Here is a 19,032-nt window from a genome sequence, read left to right as displayed (position 1 = left end):
TTTTTTTGTTTTTTTTCCCTCTCCGATTAGCACAGCTGACCCATCACACGCCGGTGCTGAGTCACTCCGAAGTGTCGGGACTTTCAATTACTCCCGACACCTCTCTGCCTCCGGGCCTCCTCTGTGAGGCAGACTCCGCCACAGCAGGGAAAAGGCAACAAAATGCTAATGAAGTGGCGGAGAGAAGCCGACGACCGGAACTTGAAAGAGCACTTTTAATGCCTCCGGGTTCATTTAGAACTTTATTTCAGCTATACGGTTGTTTTGAAAAGCACTTATGAGCAATACAGACTGAACGGATCTGAACGGTACTCGTCGTACTGCATATGTCAAACATTCATGCCAAAGGGGGGAAAAAAAAAGAAAGAAAATAAAAACACTACCGATACATTTCCGACAGGACAAGTTATACAGGTATTGAAAATAAAATAAAAAGTAGAAAAGAGGGTTTTTTTCCCCCAATTTTTTTTTTTTTAAATCCCCCCCCCCGCCCTCCCCCCCCATGACAAATAACAAGACAACACTACCATAAAAGCGTATTAGTGCTTCTAGCTTTAAGTGTCATCATGGTCCGGGAATCCAAACAGCCCAAAAAAAAGTAGCTTTCAGTCCTACAAAAAAACAAATCAAAACAAAAAAGCGATTGCAGACTTCCATGTAGCGACGTAAGCGAGCCTTTTTTTTTTTTTTTTTTTTTTTTAAAGAAGTAAGGCGAATCCTGTCGTATAAAGTCATTAGTTTCCCTCCTGAAGAGAAAAAAAAAACAAAACATTGGCGAAGAAGTGAAGCTTACAGAAGGAGGAAAGAAATGAAGAAAAAGTAGTTCCTGTTGCTGATGGAACAGAAAAAAAAAGCACGGGACTGCTGGAGAGACTTTGAGGCTACATCGGAGGAAGGCAGTGAAAACCTAAAGAGCCTAATGTTCGGGCGGCGGTACAAAATAATTTACTCTACATCGTTCTTCTTAGTGTTCTAGTAGATTGTACTCTCTAGCTTAATAAATGTTGCTCTTGAGGAAGAAAAAAAAAAAAAAAAAAGATACACTTAAATAAAAAAAAAAAAGAGGAAGAAAGTAATAGGAGATAAAAAGCACCTTGTCCCCATACAACTCGATTTTTTTTTTTTTTTTTGGGAAGCGAATGGCTCACAGTCATCAAAACGCTTGTCCTGCAACCCAAAGACTGAATCCACCGAGCGCTCCGATCCTCGGACTACAATCCATCGATACTTTGGTGGTAAGGGAACTGTAAACTCTTGGGATTCTGTGAGAGTGATGAGGAGGCGACTGGAAGTCGATAAAAAAAAACGTTTCAGACTGGAGCATTTCATCTGGTGCAAGTAGACTTTTAAAATCTGCCCCGCGTGTGGGTTCGAAGTGTCTTTCCGATGGACGTATGGCTTCTTGGATACGTTTCGCTGATGAGAAACTGACTGGATTCGACGGGGCGCTCAATTCTGGAGTAATTTTCAGGTCATTTCACTCAAGAGTAAATCTGGAGATCAGCTCAAAGAAAAACTGATGTGATGTTGACATAATGAAATTACACATTTCATTTTCCCCAAAAACATATTTCTATTAGTTAGGAGAGTGTCGTTTGGCTTCGGTCCCCCATTTCCAATAAGGTATAAATAGTTTAAGTTATTTCATTTGAGGTTACTCGAGTACTGTGTTTACTTCATGAAACACTGAAACTTTTAATGAGTCATTTTGATTTGAATTAGCTACTAATACTCTCATAAATCCTTGTGTTCGGTCACAATGGGACCTTTTTACGGCTCTCATGATGACCAAAGTCGATTCACACCTAACCTGAACCCTCTGACGTTAATCTGACGGGTTTGAAGGTGTGGTCATATGGTGTCACTGCTGTGATAAGTCATTCAAACGTTTCACAACGCTTTTATAGTTTCAACGGACCAAATAAGTCAAAAAAGCCTATTTCCCTCTTCTGCGCTCGTTTTTGCGTGCGTGTGAGAGAAAATCGGCGTGTGCGGTGCGCTACCTAGATGCTGGACGAGTTGGTACGGATTCCTTCAGGCAGCTCTCGGGTTAAAAGTTTCCAGCTCGGTAAACAAACTTTGGGTGGAGGTTGATACCTGGCGGTTGGACTTATGACGTCTGTGCAGCGAGGGAGCTGAGGCGGACCTCCGACGTCGACTCAGCATTTCTAGTGCAAAAAACAAAAGACAAAAGCCCCCCAAAAAATAACCGCCAAAATTTGGTCTTCAAGTGTGACGACTGAGAGCCGGGCGGCCGACATTGAAGCTTTAAGATAATAAAAACAGCACTTGAGATCCACTTCCGGGGGGGGGGGGGGGGGGTTTGAATAACTGAGATGCGGGAGAACTTGAAGAAGACGGAGAAGGTGACACGGTGCCCTCTCGGCTCTCTCCGCGGTGGAAAGTGTCACGTGAAGACGGAAAGAGAACGAGGCGAGGACGCAGAGAGCCGATTTGAGTGGGTTCATGTAACAGAGACTCCGACGTGAACACGGTCCGGGAGGAGGGCGGCGATGGCGGCAGCTGGTGTGGACGTGGCGTGATGGGAGCAGAAGAGGGAGTCTGCGGGAGTGGAGGAGGAGGAGGAGGAGGAGGAGGAGGAGGAGGAGGAGGAGGAGGAGGAGGAGGAGGAGACGACGGGGGTCTAGTAGAGGAGGATGCGCCGCTCGATGGCCTTGCGGCAGATGGGACACTCGCTCATCCGGTCGCCGCACAGCTGACAGGTGCCGTGGCCGCACATGAAGATCATGTTCTTCAGCCGGTCCAGACACACCGGACACATGGTCTGAGGAGACGACAGGACAAGGAACCACACGGTTTCCATCATGATAGGAAAAAAAAAAAAAAAAAAAAAACCCCGACGCAGACGTATGCCGGAGGTGGTTCGCAGCAACGCACAGGGTCAGAGTATCATTTAGGCGTATAAATTAAGCTTTATGGCATTTCTTATAGTACTCCTATCTGAACGGTTAGTCGCTAAAGATCAGTGCTCGTCTTTTAGGAATTGGTGCATTTGTACCAAATAAATTTGCCTAAAACTGTCAACTTGTGCAACTATGAAAAAGTTTTTGTTTTTTTTCAAACTTTATTTCTATTGGATTCTGCAAGTCGCACAACAGATTTTCAAAGGGAATCTATGTAATTAAATTCAAATGGTGTCGCCACAAAACCTCCGTACACAATCGCGTCAATGTTTTTTCACAAAAAGCCTCTCGAGTGTCTTTGAGGCGCCACATTTTTTTTTTTTTTTTATGTTGGGTTGGATCAGATTTATTTTTGTTTCCTCTTGTCGGTTGGTTTTTTGACGCTGATGTTTATGGCGTCGGTCGCGTGAGCTCACCTGCTCCTTGATGTCTTGGAGCTGCTGCTGGAGTTTCTGTACGTCAGCGTTGACGTTGGTGTTGTCTTTGTCTCTCTGCAGGGCCGGGATGTTTCCGCTGGCTGTTTGAATAGAAGAGAAAACACACGCGCACACGCACATACAGAAAGTTACGCACCCACGTTGCCGACCTCAAGATTTATCTCACAACGCTGCAAATATAAACTTTCCTGGTTTAATGCTCCGATGAATGGAGGCATGGTCATAGTGATTCAAACTGCTGATTTCAGGGAGGGGGGGGGGGGGCGAGTCCCAGGAGAAAATAGACTGGGAGTCATGGCAGCCATTGTTGTTATTGTTTATCTACTGAGCATGTGCAGAAGAACTATTGACTATAGCCGCGGTACACGTGCACAGTGGCGGCGTTTCCACACTGAGACAGAGCCCAAGCGTTTTGCGATTTCACTCGAAAACCTCTCAACTTTTTGATCAGAAATCATGATGAAAGAAAGAAAAAGGAGCGTAAAAATCTATTGTACTGCCATTTGATATCAGGTGAACCAAAAATATGCAACAATTAATCTTATTAATCTTGAGTGTAAATAATAAAACTGTGACAAGTACAGACAGATAATTTCACAGTTTTCATGCTTTAAGAGTTATTTTTCAAAATAACAGTGCTCTTTCTCTTGCCTATTTACATCACACTAATGTTAAATCGGCTATAAATCAGCAGCACTACTCCATTTATTGCAAGATAAAATACAAAACTATAGTGCAGTTTCAATTCCCTATGTCAATTTTAACTGGTTGACCACCGTACTGTTGATTTGTTGATTTAAAAAGAAATTTATCTTGTTTTTATACTGCTCCATATCTGCAGTTTTCATGGAAACACACACTGGTTTCAATATACTGCCACATAAACACCAAACTTTTCTCAAAGAAAAATGTAAAAATAAAACAAAAAAACAACAACAAGCAGGGGCCTGTGAAAACCCGGATTTAATTTTATTTTAAATCAAGTATAATCGAACCAGATTCTAAAATAAAGCGAGTCCACGTCAAAGCATGGCGGTGGCATCATCGGGCCCTGGTGACACTTTTCAGCATCGAGTCTCAGGAGTTTTGTGAAGAAGTCCTGGACTCAGTGTAGGAAAGTATTTGTTGCTTTGCTGAAGCATTTTTTTTTTTTTTGCTGAATATCCTGGAGAGGTTGACCATGACTCCATTTATAAAAGCAACACAATAAAGGAAAAAAAAAAAAAAAAACTAAACCTTTTTATCAGCCCTGTGGCCACACCAGAGGTTTACCTCCATTCAGAGAATGAACACTTAACATTGTAAAACAAGCTGGACGCTTCATTCTCGACGACACCTCTGTGTCCACAACACATGCACTTTAAATGTTGCTGCTTGGCAGATCAGACCCGGCTCTCTGCACTCGTCAGCAACACAAACCAGTCCGGGACAATATCCGCTCGCTCTGTAACAGGATGGCTTTAACATTCTGCCTGTGTGGACTATTAGGAGCGCTGGATGCAGATTTCTTGGCCCGAGTCCGAGCCAGCCGGACTCTTGATTCCGTTCCATCCTGACATCTGCCAGGAATGGAGAGCGCTGCTGGGATTCCTGAGATATGCACTAAAACAAACAACCCCAATCCAAACGAGTTGTGCAAAATGTAAAAAAAAAAAAAAAAATGAATATAAACAATTTAAACCAGACCCATTTTGGGATCAAAATATGGAAATATAAAACATTTTCTGAATTCACTGAGTAAACACAAAACAAGTTTAATGGCAAAATGGTGATGAGGAGAGAAAAAGATTGCCTTTTATGATCAATTAGCTTTAATTAAAACGGAACCTTGTCATTAACTTCAGTTTTAATGCACAACTATGAAATATGTAGATTTAAAATGTGAGTAAATGTTCATGACTATTTTAATAAGATGTATGTCTCATATTCTGTGTGGTGCATTCTCCATGAGCTCATGTAAACCAACTCTTATTCTGAAATGTCAAAGCATTTTTTTCCAACTTACTCTTAAGTAACGTTTTTTATATCTTAGCTATTATTTGCCAAGACAAACTGACAACAAAGTTAATTTTAATTGAAAATATAACATAAATGACACATCGACTATAGAATGTGACAAGATCGATTTATTGTCTAACATTTTAAACCCATTCAAACGTTCTAAAAACCTAATTTAAAATGGTGATGATTTTGAAAAATCAGTTTGAGCCTTTTAATGTAATAGAAAGTAAATGGAAGGAAATGCAGAAAAAGAGTGTTTTCTGTAATGTTTCTTATAATAGCGGAAACATCTCAGACTTTGTCCTCTTTGTTTGAACAATCATCAAACATTTCCACTTCCAGCACCTGATTAATGCATAAATGAACTAAGTATAAGTATAAACTCTTATTTGTACATACAGTGTGAGCTCAGAAAATGGACTTTATTTATTAAAATATGACAATATAATGAGTCTGATGTGATTTAGCTTTTTTGCAAACTATTTCTTTTAAACTTTTTTTTTTTATGTAATAATGTTACTGATCTGTTGTTGATTTTATTTTTAACAGTTTTTCTGGATAAAAATGTTATGTGTTCGGGGGGGGGGGGAGAGTATTGAGGCAGAGAGAGAGAGAGAGAGAGGGCAGCACTTTGAGAATATCTGTGTGTGTGTGTGTGTTTGAGGGGTCCTTTCAATATAAACCAAAAAACAAACAAAACCAAGGTAGTTCTGATAAGGGAGGGGATCAATGGAGGTATACTTACACCAACTTAGTGCCAGATTGTTGGGCTGGAGAAGATCCTGCGATCCCCCTGCCATAGTGTTAGAGCTCCCTGCTGGGAATAACCAGTCACATTGTTATAGGAGGAGCCCTGGCCGGCTCCAACCGCTGGTCTGCTCGCCAGAAACTACTCACTACGGCCTCCGAGGGAGGCTCAGAGCAAGAATTTGAGGAGGAAACTCACAGGTTGGAAAGGAAAAAGCAAAGAGAGTCACTTCTAAGCACAACTTAAAGCGGCAAGTGATTTTTGTCTATTATTATATTTTAATCTATTTTTTTTCTTTTTAAGTTTTTGCAACCAGCCAATGCTCAAGCATGAGTCTAATGCCCGTGATCACAGGGGTGGGGGTGGGGGGGGGGGGGAGTGAAACAATCAGACAGACAGGTGCAGTTTGTGTTCTAGATCTGCTGTATGAAGGGGGGAGAGATAAACGTGTGTGTGTGTGTGTGTGTGTGTGTGGATGTGTGTGTGTGTGTGTGTGTGTATGTGTGTCTGCGAGGAGGGAGCTGCAGACACGTGGGCCAATTAAAGCGACCGACTCATGTGAAGACAAAGTGGTGAACTTACAGCAGTTTCCCTTTTAAATCAACATGACATGTAGAAAACACGGTACAGGTAACGTGTGTCACGCACCGCTAAAATAAGGAGGACACGAAAAGACGATGGGACTGTGAATGCAACCCAAAAATAAATGGATTCTACACACTGCGGCTCCCTCCTTTCTCCTGGAACCAAACAAGTCATGTCACGTGTCTTTCCTCTGCTTCCATTGTGAGAATCTGGGCAGACGAGACGCTAAATCCACTCATGAATCTGTTACAATGTGTGGTATTTACCGATGGAATATTTTCATAATCGTATAAATCCAATGTTGAATCTGTCTCATCTCACTTCATCAGTTTGTGTTGCAAAAATGTATTGTGAAATGAGGACCGACTAGACAAGAGTGTAACTAAATCAACCTGTGGAACAAAGAAGCCTTTCAAACCTGGATTAACTGAATCCAACACAACCTTGAACTTTTGAAGTTTCAGAGAAAAAACACTTTGCCGCACTGAGTTGCGATGGCGAGTCACTGTATCGTCCAGTTGGCCCTCCGTCCCGCTCTGTGTTTGCAGTGAGGTCGGTAGTTCCCCGACAGCTCAGTGTGAAACAACTCAATAATTCCACTTGTTGTCATACTGAGGATCGACTAGATGCTAGAGGAGCTTGACTTACTTTTTTTAAAAACATGAATCGTGCTTCAAGATTAATGTGCGTGATATTTTTTGATGCTTGGCAACTCTGAGCAGGGAGACGAGTCACCGTAGCGTCCAGTCTGTCCCCAGGCCAGATCTCCATCATTTTTCTTGCGTTAAAGCTATTAAATGAAGCAAAGAGTCTCAGCATTGGTTTAATTTCTTGTTGGAACTCAGTGGCTCTTGATACCACCTTATGGTTCAAAGTGGTACTGCAGCTTAGAGGCTAATGGGTTTGTTTTTTTAGGCGATTTTAAGATATTTCACATTTTAAGTATTTTATATGTATAAAACTTTATTACACCCTGTACCTTTAAACACAGGCGATTCCCCAGGTAAATAGTAGAATTTGCTTACAAGTAAATTTAGAAATTTCAAGCTTGTGGAGGTTACAGTGACATGACAAAAGGTAATCACGGGAACATGGATACTCAGATGTTGTCGTATTACTCAATGGAACTCAATTTGCACATATCATATCCAATTGTCACAGCTATACAATAATAACATGCCCAATTCAGTTGTGGAAATGAGTTTAGGAAGTTATTCTTAACTGGAAGATCTAAGTTTCTAGCATGCTCACTAAGAATGGAATTAAAATATACAAATAATCAACAAAACAGTGATGCAAACTTAATAATAAAATGCAGAAGCAAGCAGCAACTAAAGCAGAGGATTGAAGGAAAAGAGTGGAGAAATAAACATGAGAAAACAAAAGAGAAAAGTACAAATAAGGAGAGGTGGATTAAAAGGGAACGTGTGGAAGATTCACTCACTAAGGTCATCATCATCATCATCATCATCATCATCATCATCAGCGGCATCATCCTCCATACCTTTCCCTCCACAGCAAAGGACGAAGGGGGTACGGCGTTCCACTACAGCCCGGCACTGTACGCACTTCTTCATGAGGCTGGCACAGTCTGGAGGAGAGAAACACACAAGAGCTGGTCATCCCACTGGCTCATGGGCTGGTGCTGAAGAATGGCTGAAAACTTCACGATGTATAGACCTAAATCGGGGGTGTCAAACTCATTTTAGTTGAGGGGCCACATCCAACCTAATCTGACCTCTGGAGGGCCGAAAACTGCAGATATGGACAAATGCAAAGTCTTTCCTTCTTTTGATCCTTTTGTAACTGCAAGAATTTGCCAGTCTATTCTGAAATATACATATTAAAGGAAATCAGATAATATTATATTTGCAAAAAAAAAAAAACCTCAGTCATCTGTATAGGGATTAAAACAATTTGTCATCATCTGGAAATTGTTTTGAGTTTACGTGTCTCAAGTATCACTTCACATAAATTGGACACATTGTTTATTGTGAAAGGCGTTGCGTTATGTGACCTCCGCAGATGCATTAAATCTTGGGGGTCAAATTCTGACCAAGGGCGGTTTTGAATGTCATTTTTGCCAATCGAGTGTTTTTAGATCAGCCTCTGTCAGTTTCCATATTTATACTTTTTAAAAAATCCCATGGCGGGCCGGATTAGATCCTGTGGCGGGCCGGTTCTGGCCCCCGGGCCGCATGTTTGACACCCCTGACCTAAATGATTAATTTCGACGAGAACTTACTCTCACAAGCGCACATGTGGCCACAGGGCTGGAACAGGACGGCGGCCTTTTTGTCAGAACAGACCACGCACTCTTCGATCTGTCGGGGGGGGAGGTACAAATGAGACGGGGCGGGTTATGAGAGCGTCTCCCGTCACCGGGTCGTCGGCGCCGCGTTCGGGTACCTTGGTTCTGGACTGGACCTGCTCTTTGCAGATCAGACACTTCTTGACGCGCGGCGAGCACAGCGAGCAGGTGGCGATGTGTCCGCACGGCCCGAACAGCGTGTCCCGCTTCATGTCCGAACACACCATGCACTCCTCTAGAGACTCCATGTTGCTGTTGAGAGATGGGCTGCGGGTGCCCACCTGCCCACTGCGGAGGGGGGGGGACGGGAAAAAACAGAGCCTCAGAGATCTCATGTCAACAAGACGACAACAAAGAAAAACCATCTCGAGAACGCCAAGACGATCAAGAAAATAATAAGAGAGCACAAGATTTCCTCCTTCACCTCGCCATTGTTAGATCTGTCACTAAGTAAAATATTCTCAAGCTAACATAGATTTTAAACTTATCCAGTATAAAGTTTTAATATATTCACAAAAACTACAAAAATTAAATGCTGATGTTAAATTATTATATTTAGCATCCATTTTCGCTGGAAAAAAACCCAACTTACAAACCACTTATAAAGTTTTGCTATTTTTTACCAAAATGATTAAACAGGAAACAGAAAAAAAGGAAGAAGAACTCGAAATAACTTAAATATCATCTTTGTGTTTTTTGTTATTGGAAACAGTTAAAAATCACATCATATTTCCACGTATCTTACTTAAACTTTCAATTTACTATGCAAGAACAGTGGTTTTTCATTACTTGTATTTATTACTCGCATATATTTTTGAACGAAAAGTTCTCCTTTACAAGTTAAATATATATTAAGGAAATTCTATAGATAAAATGAAAGATTCGGGGGTAGTTTATACGACATTGTACATTGCGTTTTGGGGGCCCGTTTACACGACAGTGGTGCTGGAGCCGCTGAAAATGAAGCTTTCTGAAAATGCTCCCAAGGTGGAACTTTTCTAAAACACTCCCGACTCCGTCTTGGTGGAAACGGGGGAAATCGAAACTTTTCTGAAATAGTATGCTTGCCGGACGAACTAGTTCCTCTGCACATGCCTGAGTACAATAATAACAATTGCGGCCTCCGGAGTGGCATGACATGTTTTATAGTCAAAAGTCAACGTTCGTGTACTTTTGCCATTCTTAATGTTTATTTATGATTATCCGGCAGCACCAACTTATGGCCTGGCATGCTGCCTACATCATTCTCAGTGTTTCTGAGAATGGAAATGCTAAACTTTTCTAAAACTCAAACGTAGAAACGATGGGTTTTCTCTTGAATCCTTACGTAAATGGATATTTATTGCCCAACATTCCTGTTCCTGTTATCTCTAGAAAAGCTGTGTGAAAGTCTTTTACCTCAGATTTTTGTACGGATCAAATAAAGGTTGCAACAGTAGAGAATCACAGTTAACAGTCAGCTGGACTTTTAACAGCTGTTTTCCTGTGCTTTTGCGTCGTGACACTAAACTTTCTCCCGCCCTCGGCTCCAGAGTCGTATTGATGTTCTCCTCCAGCTCACGGTGTGAAATGTCAAAAAGGATTCCTGGAGTGTTTACCTGCTCTTCTCTTTGTGACATTTGGCCAGGGCCTTGCAGAGGCTGGGATCGGGACACAGGTCCAGAGGGGACTGGCCCTTCTTGTTACGAATGGTCAGATCCGCTCCGTTGGCGGCCAGGAAGCAGGCGATGGATGCCGCGCTCTTCTTCTCCGCCCCCTGGGTTCCCAGGCCCATGATTAACTGCACAGAGCCAGACAAACAAACAGATGAAGTCAGAGGAGGAGCAACGTTTTGGCTTCTCCCCCTCTCCTTTCAGAAATATCTAAAAAAATAACAGTAATAAAACCCTTTTCTGTACATTCTAACCTGATTTTTAAAACAACTTACTCCAAAAAGTGTCTTAATCTATACAACTAATGTCAGTTTAATTAGCCTTGCAGTACCACATTCTACCATAAAGTTGCATATTGAGTCATTACAACCTCCAGTTTGTTTCACACATCAACATAGAAAGCAGATTATAAAATTTGAGGAGCCTGAGCTCAGTTTTTAACAAGGCTGCGGAGTGTTTATAAAACACAAGCTGTGTTTACATGGTCACTCTTTTTGTTCCTACTTTCCGATTTATCTTAAAAGTGAAAACAGGCCCTATATTCGCATGTGTTCTGTTTATACGACAACAGGACTGGTTTCATTACAACTAACAGCACAAACTAGTGGCCTAACATGAAAACTACATCGTCTTCAGTGTTTATGCAGTTGCTGTGTAAACGCAAAACTTTCTGGAAACACAAACGCAAAGACAATGTGTGTTCACTTGAAACCTTGTTGTGTCAAAAGGGACTTATTTTTTTAACATTTAAATCAAAACGCTATTGATAAAGTTAACAAAAGCTGCTGACTAAACAAGTTGTTAGATTTTTGCATTTCTGAGGCGGCTTTGAGACAAACTCCCACTGTTGTTTTGTTAAACAGCGATAAGGTTGGTACAAATTTGCCAATTAAAGAAATCCTGTCACAGTGAAGATCCCAGATCCCATTACCTGCCCCGTCTAGCTCCCCATCTCCTCACTCAGTCGACTCCAGTCCCCCCCCCCCCCCCCCCCCCCCGCCCCCTGCCCTCCTGAGTTTGATCGTCTCTTCAACCTGCAGCTTTTACATCTCGGCTGATGCAGCCAGCGTTCCGGCTAATTCCATCCTCGCGCGGACAGGAGGGGTGCGCGTCCAGTGCACATATCTCAATTAGTCCCCGCTGTTGTACTGCACTCCTCCAGAGACGGAGAAGGAAGACTTGTGGCGGGGATTAGCGTTGTGCTGTGAGATATTAAATAAGCAGGGGAACATAGAAGGCCGTCTGAACAAGCTGCGGGGGGGATAAAACACCCCCCCCCCCCGAGTCCACACAGTGGATGGATGGGAGAGCCGACACGTCACATTTGTATCTGTGTCACACTTCAGGTCATTCGCGCTCCACTCTGCACACTAAACACTAAAACACTGTCATTTACATCGTGTTGGGCAGTTTTAGTGGCGTTCTTGCCGCGCTGCGGAGAGCAACATCATCCCTGATGTCACGTTCCTGGAACTCTGTGAAATGAGTCGTTAACGTCACACTGAGCGACGGCGTGACATCGTGTACTCTCTCTGTGTGTTTTAACTGGCAAGACAATTCAGCACATTCATCACAGCTATGATGACATATATATATATATATATGAAAATTTCATGTGTTTTTCACGGAGCTCGGTCTTTAAAAATTATAGTAAAAAAGAAATTGCTGACTCGAATTGTTCAGTGCGGTTTTAACACTCTGCTGTGTTTACAGATGGTGAAACGCAAATCGTTTCTACCGTTTCCGAGTAAACAAAACGCGATGCATTTGAACGTGAAATGTAAACATCTAAAAAGGCCTAATATGAGCAGTTTGTCTTTGCTGCTAATGCTACTTGGCTAGCATTGAGGTCTGAACTCGGTGTTGTGTATCGCCTGTTACTCACTCTTGAGATGTTTAACATCCCTGCTTTAAATCTTGGAAAGTAAACGCGAGTCCTTCATAGGACTATAAGCATTGGTGGACCATAACTCTGTCGCAGGGTGACACTTTTGATAATTACCTCTGCAAACTCGTAACACCGCACAACAGCTGCAACTACAGATGTTATGTGACAGTTGGTACACTCTGCACTTGCCGCCTCAGATGCCTTTCTAGGGAGAGTGTCATTCATTTTGCATGTCTGTGGTTTTTGTGTTATGGCTGATAGCTTTGTGCAGCGGTACATGAAACACCTATTTAAAAAAGGATTTATACTTTAAGACTGCCAGGAGTGAATTATCGGTGTCTGATTACGCAAAAAATCTTGAACATTACAGTATCCTTGTCAAGAACCTGAAACAGCTTATGAACTGCATCTTAAGTGATGACTTCAACTCGTGTGATCTGGTTCTTCTTCTTTAATTCATGCTTGATTACTAAATCATTGTGCGAGTGTTTGCCGCCAACATAAAAGAGCCTCAGGTAATCATAGACCGAAGTGGCTGTCGGTAGTGAAATTAGATTATAGCGGTTGGTCTAATTCCCATGGCTAATCGTACATCTCTATTTAACCATCATCCTAATCCAGTAACGTACTTGAAACGATCCCCAGAACATATCACACATATGCACAAGATGTGGTAATTGGTAGCCAGTCGCGTACTTGTGCAGCCTTCGGTTCAAACCGTCACCTTCTGCAGCCTTTGCGTGTCCCTCGGTACACCGACACATGTAAAATAATGTCTTCTTCAAAGAGGCGCGGCGAGATGAATAATAAATGTGCAGCTACCGTGTTCTTGGAGGGTTCCCAGGGCTCCACTTTGCTGACATCCTGCATGTCCTGGAGCTGCCTCAGCTGGGACAGCGTGTGGTGACGCAGCGCCTCGTGAAGCGGCGTGTCCCCGTCCTTGTCCTGCACGTCCAGCTTGGCCTCGGCCCGCACCAGCAGCTGTACAGAACCACAGACGCGCTCAACAGCCGCCGTCAAAACCACCTTCATTTTATGCTGCGACGCAAACGCCGGCGGCGCTGATTTATTAGGCCTCCAAAGGACTGCTTCAGCATTGTGCTCCCCCCCACCACCCCCCCCCCCAATTATGGAGTGCATTTTTTCCTGGAGTCCACAAGATGGCAACGTGGCAATCCCAAATGCTCTCTCCAGTCAGAGGCAGCAGCAGTCAACCGCAGGACAATCCAGCCTTCTAATGAAGTGCTGCTCTGCGCTGACAGTGGTGGAAACGGGGATCCGAGAGGAGAAGGAAGAAGAGGATGGACTCACCCGGACTATCTGGGTGTGCTGGCGCTCCACCGCCAGGTGTAGCGCCGTCTGCTGGTTCACATTCTGGATGTCCAGGCTGGCGCTGCCCTGGGTGGAGGAAACACACACACACATACAAAATCAACATCTAGAGTACTTCATGAATTGTCGTATTCACTGTTCGATGCACAGACGGTGTGATTTTCTTTCTCATGAACAGCAGCTTAATGTGATATCATTTACCCAGAGACGCTGTGATCCTGGAGCGCCTGAGAGATATGCGGAATCTTTTTCTTTTTTGATTGTTTTTTAAATCTCAACTAGCCCCCGTTTACACTACCCTTCAAGTAAAAATACATAATTTTAGTGTTTTCGTTTGAGAAAAGGTCCGCGTTTACACAGCAATATTTACACTGAAACCACAGCAATGCAGAAAAATCAAGTAGTTAGCATGCCAGGCAACGAGCTGGCAGGATTGTTTGCTTATTTAATGAAACCACGCTGGCACGTACAGACATAAGCTATAAAAATTAAAAATGGCTTTAATTGAACTTTTGTCAACAGAGAAATTAGACACCAGGAACACCACCAGAGATTATTGTGTGTGGAAGAGGTCAGACATTTCTACTCTCATACATTAACCAAAAATGTTCAAAATGGGAAAATGCCATCTTATCAAATACTGTAACATTTTCAGATCCTGTATTGCTGGCTTTCTTTATGTAAAATCTCAAAACGAGTAAAACAAATAAAATAAAAATGGCTTAAAATCTTGAAATAATGCATCAAACTTAAAACAGCAGGCGATTTCCAAGTTGGAGATAAATCATTTGGAGAATTTTTTTTTTTAAATATTTGGTCTATTTGGCACCTGCTTCTTCTCCCCAACTGAATTAACAATTAACCCACTACACCATCTAGTGGTCCAAGACAGTATCACAAGCCTGGACTGGGAACTAACATGCTAAATATATGAATGTTTCAAACTAAGAAACTTTGAAATCAGTATCAATTAACAGCAACACAGGGCTGAATATTGATTATCTAGCACATATGAAGGACTGCAGCAGCCTCTCTGGCATATTGTGTGTCACGACAGCACATTTCTTTCTGCCAACCAAGTGGGGGGGGGATAAAAAAAAAAAAGAAGCATCCTGCAAAAACGTTGCATGTGATTGTCATTTCCAATTGCAAACACTTCAGCTGAGGAGATGAGCAAGGTAGATAAGCATTGTGATCAGGTAGTGTGTGAAATCCCAAAGTAATAAGACTGACTGGCTGGGAATCTGCAGTGCACCTTGTACTGTGGTGCAGTTTCTGAATAGAAAGCTGAGCAATCACTGCGAACAAGCCCATTCCAGGAAGTTGGAGGTGGTGGTGGTGGTGGGGCTTGAAAAGCACCCCCACCCCCCCAATTCATGCGTTGTTGGAATGTTGCAGCAGCGTTACTGCCTTGCACCATATCCTAATTAACCCAGATCCTGCACGATCAGGTGACTGCTGTAAACTGCTGTTAAGTCTCCGGGGAGCTAAACCTGCAATCTCGTAAGGGTGGGTATAAAAAGAAAATAGAAAAAGGGAGCATGAACCTGTGATTGTAGGAGGAGGAGGAGGAGGAGGCGGATGCTCCTCCGGAGGCCGTGTGGACCGTATGGATTCAATAAAATGAAAGAAGCAGTTACGGGAGCTTCAGCTGGTCCACAGCTTGGAGGCTGCGGGGAGTGCAGTGGAAGCTGCTTTTAATGCTGCGCATTCGAGTGCAGTGCAGCCTGCACCCTCGCTGCAATGCCTGATCGTAACTGTGCCCGCTTTAAAAAAAAAAAAAAGGAAAAAAAAGCGTTTTCTGTCTCTGGATGCATAAGGAATGCATTGTTTCTGATGGCAATGTTGTGAAAACAATGTCAATTTAATTGGAAACAGCGGAAACACTAAAAACAATGTAGTTTTCATGTTGGGCCAATAATAGTTGACGTTGATTGTTTTTGTAATGAAACCACACACGTGTGCGCCGAGAACAATATGCTATCGCAGCTGCAGCATTTTGGAAACGGGTGCGTTTCCACGGAGTGTTTTCAAAATGTTGCTTTTTCAGTGGCTACAAGCCAACTGACACCCACAAAATAACAATGATTTTCGCATTTTCACTTGAAAATGTCACGTAAACTGGGCCTAATGACATGGGACATCGTTCTCCTCTCTTCACCCCTAAAACCTTGAATCATGTAGAATCTATGACAAGTCCAATCACAGCAATCCCAATTTTCATCAATTTTAGGTGTTTCCACCGACACTAAAGCAGACACTTAAAGGGAGCTCAAAGGGAAGTTCTTTTAGATTTCAGCATCGACGGGAGAAAAATGAACTCAACTTCCAAAAATGTGCCTCAGGTTGCAGTTTAAGTCTCCATCTTCATCTGTCAGAGTGGCAGTCGGCATTAAATGTTACCAATGAGCGCATCTTTGGCATTTAATTTGTAATGACGATTAGTTAGTCTTTACTTGCCTAATTTGCTCTCTAATTCAGACGTGTCAAACTCATTTTAGTTCTGGGGCCACATAAAACCTTATTTCATCTGGAGTAGACCGTACAGGTAAAGTAGTTTCATAATAACCTTTAAATTGAAACTTTAAAGATTTAATCTATAGTTTCACAAAACCAAACAATAAATGCAGAAAATGACTCCAAACTCATCATAAAGCCAATTTTATTGACACTTTCTGGTGCAAAATATGGTGAAACAAGTGGGACTAGGAGAGTACTTGCTATTCCTCAGAATACTATTAATAAGTCTACACCAGAGTGGAAAAACAACCGTAATATCTCTCCACCTGCAGACTGTGTAAATGGATAGTGACTGGGCGGATCTGCAAAGGTGACGGGCAGACTGTTCTCTGCAATCACGTCAAAAGGAAAATTGAATAAATATAATTTCAAAGTTGCTTTTGTCGGGTATTTTTACACTAAAATGCTTAAAATAATGTGAACCATTTTGATTAATTTACAGCCTCCAGTAAACCAAACAAAAAGATATAATCTTGTGCTGTACTGTAATAATTTGAAATACTGCAGTATTGATTTTAAAAAGCTAATAATTAAAAACCTTGAAATAAACTAATACAAGTTTCTAAATAGGTAGCAAAGCTTCTACTCTGTACCACAACAAAGAAAAACTTGAAAGTTTGAATTATGTCACGATCTTCCTGGTCCGACCCACTCGGGATCATCAGGACCTCAGATTGAAGTTGATTAATTGGTGTTTTTCCGTTTTTCTGTCTTGTCCAAAAGTGACCGCAGTGATTGTGTATTTGTGGCTATGAGCCTGAAGCCCTGCGGGGCTGAACACGGAACACGCCTGTGCCGGTGGGTGGTTGGAATGTCGGTCCTACCTGGTGCACCAGGAGCTCGGCCACCTCCACGTGGTTGTTGAGTGCAGCCAGGTGCAGCGCGGTGTAGCCGTCGTCCTTCTTCTCGTCCACGATCCAAGGCCTGGGCAGTTTGGACAGCAGCACGCGCATGGCACTGCGAAGGGGAGGAGCGGGAAGAGTGAGCGCAGACACTAGCAACCAACAAAGTATGCAACTGCGATGGGATTGAGTCAATTCGCCCATCTGCGACCGGGGCAGCTCGGGCGCGGCTTGCGTTGCTACGCGCACTTTGTTTCTCTTCACAGCAGAGCATATCCCACTTTCCCACATGGCGACAAGAATACTAAATCAACTTGGGGAGGAGTTGCTTTACCAAGCAGAGTGTTATTTACATCAAGCTCCGAGCAGCGTGAGTGCAGTGTGTTAACTTAAAACACCCCCACCCACAACCAGTCTTCCCCTGATGATGCGCAAAAGCTGCTATCTTTCCGAGGCGTAATAGTAATTACACACATTTTTTGCTGCATTTATTCAGGTCTCCTCCCGGGAGAGAACTGGGCAAGGTTGGAAAAAGAGGAGGAGGAAAGGGGGGGGGTGCCCATTGTTTAAACGGGAGCAGTTAAAGCAGGAGTGGCCTTGTGTGGTGGAAAGAGCCCGTTTTGTGCCACTGAAGGTCATTTGGAGGGTGCATACAACGCGGAGGCTCCACTGCAAAGGCAAACGTGCAGAAGGAGTCGCGGAGTGAGTGGGCACGGAGAGGGAGGCAGCCGCACACACGCCACACACTGAGTGCCGTCATGCACGTGCATCCACCGAAATCACAGTGCGTTTGGCTCCACATGCTTTTAAAGGAAGAAGAGCTCATTGCATGCCGACGTCCACTCCCTCCCCCCCCACCCAAAAAAACCCAAACTTCATTTCTCTTTCAAGTTGTGGAAAATATTAAAATACAAGAAATGAGCAGGTTCTACAAAATAGCTGGGATGTCATGCTAAAATGTATTTTCCTACAAGTCAAGTCAGCACACTATCGAAGTAGCTCATCCTGTCTTATAATATCGAGCGTTTATCTCGTCTGTCCTCGTCGCAAAAGACGGATAAATTGATGGAAGGAAACTTTTGGCAACTACTCAGAAAACAAGCTGTAAAACCACGTCTGGAGTAAGGAGAGACTGAAAGCTAGTGAGATAATGCAACGACGAAGCATGACTGGGGTGTTAAAGGGGTCACATCATCCAGCTTCTCAACACTTTCACGTGGGTCTCGGTCCAAAAACACTGGATTCAAAGTTTATTGTCACCAAATCTGGCTTTTTCTTGATTTTCATCCATTTGAATATTGGCTCAAAGGAGCTGCATTCAGAATCTGCTGTGTCTGCGTGAGCTGGACTGGCTCCGCCCATAACATGCCCATCTTAGGAAGAGGAAGAAGCGCTTCCTCCTGTGGCGCCATGTGGAAGAGCAGAGCTGACTAATTGTGGGAGGGGCAAAGGGAGGGCCTACTTTGACTGGGATTGGCTAAACCCCCCCCCCCGATGACACTATATAGGGTTTGATTTCTGATTTGCATATTGGAGCAACAAACTTTTTAAAAAGTAGAAACAAGCGAGAGAGAGGTGACAGACTTTCTTCACTTCTGTGGCGTCGTTCCAGGTATAGGGACGCATATCACTCTGGGAAAACCACTAGCAAGTGAATTTTGTATAACATAACCACTTTAAAACTTTACCATTATGTAAAAAAAGAAAAAAAAAATTAAAGAACAGATAAGAAAAAAAACCCTCAGTATAAGATCTATACAGCTATACATCCTACTGTGTGATTTCACCACAG

General features: G+C 42.9%; 1 protein-coding gene across 1 annotated transcript in view; it reads right to left on the bottom strand.

Moving 5' to 3' along the window:
- Positions 1-505: 505 nt before the first annotated feature.
- Positions 506-19,032, bottom strand: part of mib1 (MIB E3 ubiquitin protein ligase 1) — a 77,624-nt gene continuing 59,097 nt past the window's right edge. The window contains exons 13-22 of the mRNA XM_080503145.1: positions 17,223-17,355; positions 13,858-13,944; positions 13,369-13,527; positions 10,605-10,786; positions 9,105-9,294; positions 8,941-9,019; positions 8,140-8,286; positions 6,108-6,179; positions 3,341-3,441; positions 506-2,785 (exon numbers count right to left, since the gene is read on the bottom strand). Of these exons, the coding sequence (XP_080359271.1) occupies positions 2,645-2,785; positions 3,341-3,441; positions 6,108-6,179; positions 8,140-8,286; positions 8,941-9,019; positions 9,105-9,294; positions 10,605-10,786; positions 13,369-13,527; positions 13,858-13,944; positions 17,223-17,355 (1,291 nt within the window). The 3' untranslated portion in view covers positions 506-2,644. The remainder of the gene's footprint in view (positions 2,786-3,340; positions 3,442-6,107; positions 6,180-8,139; positions 8,287-8,940; positions 9,020-9,104; positions 9,295-10,604; positions 10,787-13,368; positions 13,528-13,857; positions 13,945-17,222; positions 17,356-19,032) is intronic.

This window comes from Blennius ocellaris, assembly GCF_963422515.1.
Source record: "Blennius ocellaris genome assembly, chromosome: 10".
NCBI lineage: Eukaryota > Metazoa > Chordata > Actinopteri > Blenniiformes > Blenniidae > Blennius > Blennius ocellaris.
This window is presented reverse-complemented; position numbering and strand designations above follow the sequence as displayed.